Source organism: Phascolarctos cinereus, unplaced genomic scaffold, assembly GCF_003287225.1.
Source record: "Phascolarctos cinereus isolate Bilbo 61053 unplaced genomic scaffold, phaCin_HiC Scaffold_3;HRSCAF=262, whole genome shotgun sequence".
Classification (NCBI taxonomy): domain Eukaryota; kingdom Metazoa; phylum Chordata; class Mammalia; order Diprotodontia; family Phascolarctidae; genus Phascolarctos; species Phascolarctos cinereus.
In genome coordinates, this window is record NW_027555736.1 from 142,817,990 (window position 1) to 142,829,707 (window position 11,718).

The 11,718-nt window shown below is 40.5% G+C and overlaps 1 protein-coding gene across 2 annotated transcripts in view; it reads left to right on the forward strand.

Annotated features, from left to right (window-relative positions):
* The window catches only part of USP3 (ubiquitin specific peptidase 3), a 107,040-nt gene extending 96,348 nt beyond the window's left edge, over positions 1 to 10,692 (forward strand). For both annotated transcript variants that reach the window (XM_020983974.2, XM_020983982.2), the window contains 4 exons: positions 1,564 to 1,682; positions 1,999 to 2,112; positions 2,288 to 2,355; positions 7,151 to 10,692. In XM_020983974.2, coding sequence (XP_020839633.1) covers positions 1,564 to 1,682; positions 1,999 to 2,112; positions 2,288 to 2,355; positions 7,151 to 7,316 — 467 coding nt within the window. In that variant the 3' untranslated portion in view covers positions 7,317 to 10,692. The remainder of the gene's footprint in view (positions 1 to 1,563; positions 1,683 to 1,998; positions 2,113 to 2,287; positions 2,356 to 7,150) is intronic.
* Positions 10,693 to 11,718: the final 1,026 nt, after the last annotated feature.

An 11,718-nucleotide genomic window follows, 5' to 3' on the forward strand; every position in this document is an offset into this window, starting at 1 on the left:
TTAGTATATTAAACGGAAGCTGGCGTGCTTTGTTGAGGGAATCATCAAAGCCATCAGTGGTAGTTGTCCTTCGTTCTGAAGGGGCCCGAAATGACATTCCGACATCCCTGTGTCTTGGAACTATGAAGATGGAAAAGGACTTTAGGGATAATTAGCATTTCTGAAGCTGTCCCTAATGAGGAAAATAGCTGTTCAAGAACATTAAAAATTTATTTAGCACCTACTGTGTGTTCAGTAGTACTTAGTGTGGTGCCAGCTAAGGATACAAAGAAATAACACAGAATTTTTACTTGCCATGTAGATTATCAAATTAATTGGAGAGACAAGTCATACACCCCCCCAAAGTGAAATGGCTTGAGATTAATGATACAAGTAGATACCATGAAGTGGTATAAAACTAGTATATGAATGGCACAGGCAATAATTATATTTGTAAGGAGGAAAATCATTATTGTTTTGAGTGGTCTTGGAAGTCTCTATGAAGAAGTTGGGAATTGAACTGGGCCTTACCTAGCTGGGTGGGCAAGAACCAGGCAGAAATAGGCAGGTGAATGATATTTGAATAGGGAAAATAGTTTAAATATGACATATTTGAGGGACTGAGTAAGCTAGTCTGGCTGGAGTAAAGGGTCTCTTGTAGGGTAGTAGTAGAGTGGAATTGGAAAGGTGGGCTTTTGAAATTAAGATTCTTTGTTTATAATTTTGGAGAGATTAAATAGTGCTTTGGGAAATTTGAATTTGCCTATTTAATGATTTCTGTAAGGAAATCTCCTAAGCAAGGACAATAGATCTTGTGTGTAATTTATCAGCAATATCCAAAGATCAGTATTTCCAGAGGACTGATGATAATCTATGCTATCCACCTCCTGACAGAGTGGTGATGGATTCAGGATGCAGAATAAGACATACAGTTTTAGACATGGACAATGTGGGGATTTGTTGTGCTCGAGTACACATATTTTTATTGTGCTTTTTTTTGTTTTTCATTCAAATTGGTGAGACAGCGGTTGGGAGGAAGAGGAAAAGTGCTTGTCAGTTGAAAAATAAAATCAAAGATGAAAAAGAAACAAAGGTGATTTGAAAATCAAAAGGGATCAATAAAAATAAGATACACATTTTAAAAAAGTCGTCAGGATCAGCTTGACAGACCTCTCTGTGCTACTTGGACAATCTGTGAACTTAAAGCAGTGGCGTCAAACTCATCAACCCACAGAAATCCTCAGTCTGGCCCACACCAGATTAAGATGTAATTGGGAAATGCTTAACATAAATGATGTTAAGTTAAGGTTTTCAAAGTCAATATGTGGCCCCCGGTTTGAATTTGTTACCACTGCCTGAAGACAGACATTGGACCTCTCAACACCTTCCTCCTCTAATAAAGTAAAATGGGGGTGATAGATATCTCCTTTAGCAGTATAGGTTATTAATGGAATTAAACTTGGAACTTTCCATAAAAATAAAGGGGAGTTTAGGCCCAAGGCATGACTGATTGTTCTTAGAAATATCCAGATGTGATCTTTGTGAAAAGCACCGTGTTTTAACATTTTTTAAATCAATTTTTAGATTGTCTTCGTAGTTTTACAGACTTGGAAGAACTTGACGAGACAGAACTGTATATGTGCCACAAATGCAGAAAGAAGCAGAAATCCACCAAAAAATTTTGGATTCAGAAATTACCAAAGGTAAAGGCCTGTGTTCCATGAAATTTCACAGAGGAGATCACTCAGACTGTCAGCCCACAGTTAATTTTAAAATATCTTGCTTTTAATATAAGCTCAGCTTTGGAAGATGTTTAGAATTGGCCTTTAGAATTTTCAGTCAAAGCTGTATACCCCACAGCATGTGCAGGGAATGCTAACAACTGGCAGAAAGAAGCTGACGGGAGTCTTAGAGAAAGCTCTTCTCTTACAGTATCAGCACCAGACGGTGGATTTGTCGTGAAAGGTGAACGAAATGTCTATGAACAAGTATGTCACTTTTTCCCATTTTGTCATTCAGGTGCTCTGCTTACACTTGAAAAGATTTCATTGGACAGCTTACCTAAGAAACAAGGTCGACACCTATGTAGAGTTTCCTCTGAGAGGCCTAGATATGAAGTGCTACTTGTTAGAGGTAAGGGGACTTAGCTTCAGAAAGACCTATATCAAAATAACACTGAGTATTTTTTTTTACTCCAGTGATCTCGCTGTAAGGTCAGGGCGAGGTTGCTGGAGGGAGCTCTCACGGCAGTTTGATTGCTGGTGGCAGCTGAGTCCTAAGGATGTGTTTTCTCTCCTTTGTTTTAAAGCCCGAGAACAGCGGCCCTGAGAGCTGCCTTTATGACCTTGCCGCCGTCGTTGTGCATCACGGTTCCGGGTGAGTATTGGAGGTGCACGCAGAGCTCAGAGTGTCACTAGAACGCCGATGTTTCCGTTCTGCTTGATGGGATCTAAACTTATTTTTACACGAAGCCTTTTCTGACGCTACCTTTGCATCTGATTACCTTGCCTTCTTCAACTACCTCTTACTGATCTGGTGGTACATGTTGCTTCCCCTAAGGGTCTGTAAGCATCTTGTGTCTTTGTATCCAGAGGGCCTAACACAGTACCTGGCACATAGTAGATGCTAAATAAAAAGCTTATTGATTGAGTCATCAATTTTTGCATAAAGTAGACAGTATTATAATTTTCCGCTTTGCAAGCTCGAAGTGAAAGGATGCTAGAATTTGCAATGTTCTGTAAAGAGAAGTGAAAAATAGGCCCAGAATTTTATAGCATCTGTGTTCAGAACAGGTTTGGTTTTGTAGCTTGTGTTATTCTTTGTTCCATCAAAATATAGTTTACTTCACCCTTAACTTTTATAGTTTTCCACTTAAAATTTATTTGTAATAGAAGAGGGCCTCTCTAATAGCTCCACTTTTCTGAAATGCCTTTCCATCTCTGTTTTGGTTTAGATTTAAAAAAAAATACTCTTAGAGGCAGCTAGGTGGCGCAGTGGATAGAGCACCGGCCCTGAAGTCAGGAGGACCCGAGTTCAAATCCGACCTCAGACCAAACACTTGACACTTATTAGCTGTGTGACCCTGGGCAAGTCACTTAACCCCAATTGCCTAAAAGCAAAAAAAATAAAATAAAAAAAAATACTCTCCTTAGACTGTGTTTGCTTTCAGAAAAGCTAAGGACTTAGTAGCTCATCACCAGCTTGCTGGCCACTTATGATGAATTCTTTGTCCGTAGCAATGTATGAAACTAACAAACGTCCTTTAAAACAACCCTCAGTCCTATGCAGAACCTTCCACTTCTGCAGTAACAGAAAACTGACAATACTGAGAATCACGTACTTTTAAAATCATCTCTAAACAGTCTGATAGCTTTGTCCAGTGACCATCAAATGGAGAAATTACTGGAGGAATCAAATTGTGATAATCATGGTATTCTTGTTATAAAGGAAGTCAAGACAGAAGGTAATTGTAGCTAAATGGAAGGATGGCTCACAAGTCCTTTAGGGTTTTGTTGTTGTTGTTTCGTTTGGGGAGGATATGTGAAGGTAAGAAGAGTTTGGGGTAGTGATGCCAAAAAAAAAAAAAAGATCATTGAAACTTCAAAAAGCGTAAGAGTACAGAAGGAAGGTCATAAAAACACAGACTAGCAGACAGCTTTAAGGGTAATGTTGCATTTTTTATATACTTTTCAAAAAGCTATACATGAGAGATTGCTGGTTTCACATATAAGCTTTTTTTTTTTGTTCTCTTTTTGGGGGGAGGGTTAACAGTATGCCTGCTGTAGCGTATTACCTTCAGATGCCCAGTGCAGTGCTCTTTCCCCTGAACAATACTGCCCCCTACTTTAGGTCCAGAAGTAAGGAACAAGAAAGGCCAAAGACAGCATCTGCCTTATGTGCATGAAGGTCCTCCCAGAAGTGCTTTAAGCAAATAAAACTTTTTACTGAAACTTCTGTGACAACCTGTACGTTATGAAGGTGCTAGACCTGGGGAGCAGCAAATAACATAAAAAAAAAATGAAACCTGTCTTTGAATAGATAAGAAATTATAACTGACTCGAGGGTCTTCCTGAATCTGTGTGTCATTGAGTTGTTTTTTTAGTCATGTCTGACTCTTCATGATCCCATGTGTGGTTTTCTTGGTCATCTTGACAGATGAGAAAACTGAGGCAAACTGGATTAAGTAATTTGCCCAGGGTTACACAGCTAGTAGGTGTCTGAGGCCAAATTGGAACTCAAGATGAGTCTTCCTGACTCCAAACTTGGCACTCTATGCACTATGGCGCCACCTAGCTGCCCCATAAGATGTTTATAGTCAAAGATGAAAATATTTGGAAGAAGAAATAAAAATCAGAGGGGAGAGAAGCTATGGCATGCAATTAAAATAGTCGAAACATGACCCGTTTGAACAGGTTATAAGATTGGTGCTAAAAAGTGGTTAGAAGAAAGAATATTGACCGAGATGACCATTTTATAAAGAAATTTAACAAATATAAATCATTTGAGAGACCAGAGGAGCCTAAAAAGTGCCTTTGTGAGTAAACACTGAATTTCTTGGCCAAGCAGAAAGGCGTGGCATCCAAGGACAAAACTAGTTTAATTTATAAATTTGTTTACAAAATCTTATGAAGAAAGATGGTACAAATAGTAACATTTCATAAGATAGAAGCAGTAGAGGGGGAAGCTAGTGTAAAGAAAGCATAGTGAGAGGTACAACTCAGCGCAGTTGTCCCAAGGGAATTGAAAGATGAAAGTGGAAGGAGAAAAACAGGCAAAAGGTGGAAAAGAAGTGCCACGATTTCAATAAGGAACTCAAGAACAGTAGAATCACCATATTTAGATTCTAACATCCCAGCCCCAGTTACGCTTACAAAGGAAATGAAAATGGCACTAAAGAAAATAAAGATGGAAAAAGCAGTTGGGCTAGACCAAGTCTACCCAGAAGAGGTCCATGCCAGAGGGGACACAATTAGGAAGACTTTGAGGGTATGATACAATTCCTAAGGTATCTAAAGGAGAGAATGAAACCAAAGGTGTGGAAAAAAATCTTAGACCTTATAATGAAAAAAGTTACTAAGAGATAAAAAATAAGTACAAACCCATAAACCAACTCTATATAAAATTATTTATGAGACTCTATACACACAGCAGGTGCATCCTTGATGAGATTACTGAATAGGAACAGGCAGGCTTTTGCTAGTGATCAAAATGCTATACCATACGTCTACCATAACATAACTGACTGAAAGAAGTAGTGACTACAGGAATTCCTATTGTGCTTACTGTTTATTCACCATAAAAAAAAAATTGAGTAATTACAGCATCATGCTGCTTTAAATGCTCTCACAACAAAGTGTTTCATGTGAAACCATTCAAATGTAAGATTCCTTGAAATACACAACAGTGATAGATTTGTTTGACCCTCTGATTATTAGTGTCTCAATTTTAATATATCCAGTGAGAAATAAATAAGGAAGCATATGCTGGCTAAGCAAGTTCACCATTATCATGGAGGCAATGCACTACCAAATCCAGGTTGAGAAAGAATCCTCTGTAGATGGCGAGGACTCCCAGGTGCTCCTCTTGAGGCAACGTGATGCTGGTCACATCCCACAGTGCACCAGTGCAGAACTTGACAGATGAGATCTAAAATCACCCTAAAGCATTTGACCTATCTCTCCCCTTAGAATGGAGAACAACTGTTCCAGACGATGAGATGCAGTTATAAATGCGTACACATATGCGTGTGTGTGTTTGTATAAACATATCGTTTGTGTATAAAATTTGGACAAATAACATATACAGTGAGTTGGTCCCAGAACTGAACATGAAAAGGGAAATAGGCTGGATTGCTTTCAGGAAATTGCTAAATTTAATGGTCTCAGGCTTCTCCCTGAAACAAAAGGCCCATCTTTTCTGTAACATTATTCCCCTGGTGATGTATGGCTGCTAATTCTGGGAAACTATAATATCTGAGTTGAAATTGAGAATCACCCAAAGGACGCTGGAAAAGTGAAGTCATGTTTATGTGCACATTATAAACGAGCAATTAGAATAGGAAACAGTATTGAGTATGTCATTAAAGAAATGTATGAGTAAAAAGGGATGGGCTGGTCCCATGATGATAAAGGACAGCCTTGGACAGCTCCCATGCCGAATATTCCATAGGCCTCGTCTACTTTACCACGTCTAAAGTCATTATCTCCTCCTCACAGTCCACTTCTTTTCCTCACTTCTCCATTTCTACTGAAAGCAGCACCTTCTGCTCATCCAGGTTCACAGCCTTGTAGCCCTTCTCAGCTCTTCCCCAGGCACAGCCCTGGAGATTCTAGTCTCCATCATCTCCTCTCTGTCCCTCCACTCTCCCCCCGCACGACAGCTGCAAAGTCCCCCTAATGGTCTTCATGCCTCAAGTCTCTACCCCCCAATCTAGCTTCTGCACAGCTACAAGCTGACTCCCTGTTGCCTGTAGGGTAAAATGCAAACTCCTGTGACATTTACAGCCTTTCAAAATCTGATTCCAATCTGTCTTTTCACACTGATTGCACATTATTCCCCTCACACACTCCACATTCCAGTCAGACTGGCCAGCTTCCCCCTACATAATAGCATAGTCCTTCTTTGTGCTGGCACAGGCTCTCTCTCCCCTCCCGGGGTGTTAGGGATGCTTTTCTCATTCACTGCCACCTGATAATCCCTAGCTTCCTTGAAAGCACAGAGGAGGTGCCACCTCTTCCTGGGTCTCCCAATGCCTCCCTCTAGAAAATAGCTTTTGCATCCCGTGCCTTGGGTTGTCTAATCTGCATACTTGTTTCCTCTTAGAGAATAAGCTTCATGAGGGCAGGAGCTATTTTGTTTTTATTGTATGCATAGCACCTGCCATGTAGTGGTCACTTGAAAGTATTTACCAAATTGGGAGCAGCTAGGTGGTGTAGTGGATACAGCACCGGCCCTGAAGTCAGGAGGACCTGAGTTCAAATCCGGCCTCAGACTAAACACTTGACACTTACTAGCTGTGTGACCCTGGGCAAGTCACTTAACTCCAATTGCCTAAAAAAAAAAAAAGGTATTTACCAAATTGAAGTGCCTGTCTTCATCTATAAAATGGGAATTGGACTGGCTTTCGTTGTTGTGTACTTTTGTTAATCCTCCTCCTTTCTCTTGCTTACAGTGTTGGTTCTGGACATTACACAGCTTATGCAACTCATGAAGGTCGCTGGTTCCATTTCAATGACAGCACCGTAACCCTGACCGATGAGGAGACCGTGGTGAAGGCCAAGGCCTACATCCTCTTCTACGTGGAGCGCCAGGCCCGCTCTGGCTCGGAGAAGCTCTGATCCACCTTCAGCACCCTTCACCAAGTCCACCAGACAAAACATTTCCAATTTTCCACAAATACTTGATCCAAGACTATTAATTTCATTGTGCACTTTTCAGCTTCCTATCGTGGGTTTCATTTTGTTGTGTCAATGGTAGCATTCAACTTGGACACAAACCAACTTTGTTTTTTTAGTTTTTCCAGAAAACCCCAGCAGACATTTTGATTTGCTGCTTTAGTTGTGGTAACTATATATATATATATGTGTGTGTGTGTTTATATATATACATATAGTTTCATGAATTTTAGTTATATTTGACTTTTCATATTACGGTTTTCAGTTCTCACTTTTGTAAGGCACATTTACATCAGGCATTTTTATTATCATCACATGCAGCAGGCAAGATAAATGTGCTCATTATTTTTTGGAGAGCAGTGGAAATTCTTGCTGCATTTTCACAGCTGTAATGCAGATCAGGTTGATCCTGCAAATCAAGGGTTGTGCTTGCATATGTTATTCTGTCCCATGAAATCTGCCAGTGACCTGAACAGTCATTCTTTGCCTATAGAAGAGAAGGCGGTTGCATCATGAACAAAGATAACGCTGCTATCAGCGAATATGAAAGCTGCTGTATTTTAGCATTAACCTTAAATAATTGCTGATTTAGAATCAGGCCTACAGATTCAAATTATTTAGGGGTAGGGAGGGAGGGGAGGCATTAGAAACTAAGTTCATTTACCTTGTAAGTGAATTGTCCTTTCGAGAAAGAGCTAGCTAGACCTTTGCCTTCTAGAGCAGTACTCTGATCCCTCCAGGAACAGGACTCGTAGTCAGTCCTATTTTCCAGTATCTGTGCTTATACATATAGCCAGCTCGGGTGAGATGTTGGTTATCAAAGCCGAGCTTCTGAGGCTTTGGATCTCACTGAGGTGTGGAAGTGGGTATTTTGATTTTTAGAACTCAGAACTTTAATAGCTCTCACTGACATTGTATCAAGACCTTTGTGGTCAAACTGAAAATGTGCTTATTTATTGGATTGTATAGGAGAAAGGCTGCTTCTAAGGTCAACAGCTCTTGTTTAAAATTGTTTTCTAGGGGACAAAAGAGAAAATGGAAGCCCTTCGATCTAATTCTTAGGTTGAATTTTAGACTCAGATTCCAGTCACGACTGTGGCAGTTCTGTAGGTGTCCCCTGCAGTCTAAGGGCATTATTTGTATTGCTGGATAATTCAGAGACTGGAAGAGAGGAGGCTGCTTGAGTACATGGAGAATATCGAATTTGAAAATGGAATTCATATGTTAACATCATGCTGATTTTTTTTCCATCCCTTGTTCTAGTGTTTTTTTCCCCCTTCTTTTTTTCTTTTCTAAAAGTTGTAATGAAGGACTGAACATAATTCCTGCCAAGCTAGCCTGCCACCCAATCAAGCAGACTTCTTAGGAATGATGTCTGAGAAGTAAAAAGGAATGGTTGAGATGTTGTAGAGGTCTCTCTGTAAAGATGTCACTATTCGATGACTTTTTCCCAGTCATATATTTGAAACTGCCAGGAACAGCTATTGGGACATCATTTCCATTTCAGTATTAACAAGTTTTGTCACAGCTTAACACATTAGCAAGATAAACACTTGAAAATGAAAAGCAACAAACAATAATCAAATATGTAAAATGTTATTCCTAAGGAGACTGCATTGCCAACCTCCCTAAATCTTAGGGGCTGTTTAGAAGGGGAAAAAAAGGAAAATGTGGGTTTGTGTAGAAATACAACTCTCAACCCTGTTGCATAGTTGTGCATATATATATATATATATATATATGAAAGTACACTTGGCCGAGCCTGACATTTGATTCCCCTTCAAGACCCTTCTGAGAGACAAAAAAACAGAGTGACTTTATTGTGCTTAACAAATGGGACAGTGAATAAAGTCATCTGTTACTTTGACTCAGATATTCGCATTCTTGGTGTGCTTGTCTGCTGTTTGCACCTAGATTGTCGTTCTTTATAAAAATGAGTTGTTTTTAATCATTAAACTTACCTAATGGCTTTGGCAGCCTTCCTTCTGATGGAGGAAAATAGCTGTAAATCACACACGATTTTGTGGCCAGGTGTATGAAAGTGTTGAGGAGAAGAAATGCTGGGGACACTGGGACCTGGCTCCTGCCTGAATTACTGTCGTGAGGCTTTTGTTGCCTAGTATCTGCTGACACATTCTGGAATGTGATCATGAAGACTTTTTGGAAAGGGCAATCGAAACCATTTGGGCTAAGCAAACAGCAAGCCAAGCTGCATCGTTGAACATACCAGTGATGTAAATGTGCCTCTTTTGTATTTTAGAAATTTAACTGTGTAATCTTTGTCACAATCATTTTAAAGGCTGATTTGTTTCCTGTTCTCCTTCTGGGCTTTTTTTTTCTCTTTTGGTGCCATGTTGTCTCCTTTATGTACATGTGGCCTCGAGCGAAACGCCAGCAGGGCCTGATGCATCAAGGTACATGCCTCCTTTGGAGAAGAAAACTTTAACATCCTCCCACTGCAAACACAGATGTATGATACAAACAATCTGTTTGTGGCAACACAGATATCTCTCCATGATGGAGAAAACTTTGCTTATCCACTGTATTCTACTCAGTGTGTAGTGATGACAAATGTAACTGACAATTGAACCAGTAAAGTATACTGTCCCGCTTTGAGTGTTAAAAATGTAAGTTGCCTGTGAAACTCAATTCAGTCAGCGTGGTTTCTGGGCCTGGCATTGGGGCATATTTATTTCTTGAAACCTATGTGTCTTTTTGGTCTCATTGTTCTAATGTACATATCTCCCTTCTCCATGTTCCTTGTCCTTCCTCCCTCCCCTGAGCTACATAAGGGTCACTTGGGACTGGGTTCTCCACAGCACCCCTTCTTTTCACCACTCAGATGGTTAATGTCACATGTGCAGCTGCCCAGGAAGGATGGAGCCTCTCTAGTCAGCCTGTTGATTCTCTTCCCTACCAGGGAGACCCCTTTGAAGGTATCCAACCTGGAGCATCCCCAGGGCAGGGTGTGTCCCTGCAGTCTGCTGCCAGTCAAAGTATCCACACAGAACACAGGAAGGAGAAGACTTCTGTGCTATGGCCGTGCTTCATTCCATTGTCTCTGTATCTCACCAAGTGGGCTAAATATGCTCGTCTTGTCAGCTCTGCTGCTGACATATGCTAGCTAGAAGGCCCTCAAATCGTGTGGTGCTGTGGGTGTCATTGTTTGCCATTAAAATCTAGCTTGTGTAATGCAGAAAAAAAAATCATTTCACTGCGTGAATAATCCTTCCTTTTAAGTTGTACTTTGATTCTTTTTCTTCTTTGCCAACTTGAGATGTTTTATGGAAAAGTATCATTAAAGATCTGGTCTCTTTTCTTTGACTATTAATAATTTTTAACACCCTTTAGTGGAACCAGCTATGATATTTTGCTCATAAATACTCTGGGTCCTACAGCTATTTGAATGCCTTCCGTATCGGCTGGTGATGCAGATGCTGGCCACTTATGAAGTGACACCTCTGCTGGGGTAAAGCAGCCAATATGGAGGGAGAAGACAGGCACTGTAATAGAAGTGAGCATTTACTTGGTGCGTTACAAGGATCTACTCTAGGAAGTAGGTGCTATTATTATTCCCCATTTTGCAAGCGACAAAACCAGGGCAGACAATTTCAGTGACTTGCCCAAGGTTCACACAGTAAGTATCTGAGACTGGATTTGAACTTGGGCTAACTCCAGGCCCAGTGCTCTGTGTACTATGGTGGTAGCTACCTGTTAAGATACATTCAAACCTTGCATTGATTGAGCAGTTAGCATCCCAGCTGTGAGGTTATTTACTAGGCAAATTTAAAATTTTTCTTTTCTAAAGCTATGAACATGGTAGATATTAGCCCTCTGCACTCAGAGACCAGTTTATGTCTGCCCTCCAGGTATTGGAGGAACCATCGCTGATCCTTTGAAGCAAAATTGCCTTCATCTTTGGAGATGTAAAAATTAACTCACTGTCTTCCTGCCTTGCTCTTTGCCATCACAGAGAAATACTTCAATAGTTCTGCTTCTCTTTCTGACCCCTTTCAGTCACTTTACATTGAATCCTAAGCCTTTATTGTGGAAGAGCCAAGCACAGGGGTTCACTGAAGGGTCTAGAATAGGGTATGAGATGCTGGGTGGTTGGGGACATATAGTAAGTTATTCATCAAGTGACTAGAGAAAGAGAAAAGTTAGCAGAAAGGGGCTTCCGAGATAGGTGACACTCCTTTTGCTCTGCAGGTAACAGCATTCAAATGAACTGGGCTGGGGATAGTTTTGGTACCATGGTTCTCCCTGGACTTGAATGCAGACATGTCTAGTTACTTCTAGAGGAGAAGCCACGTCTCCTTGTGAGGAGACAAATGAAATTTGACAT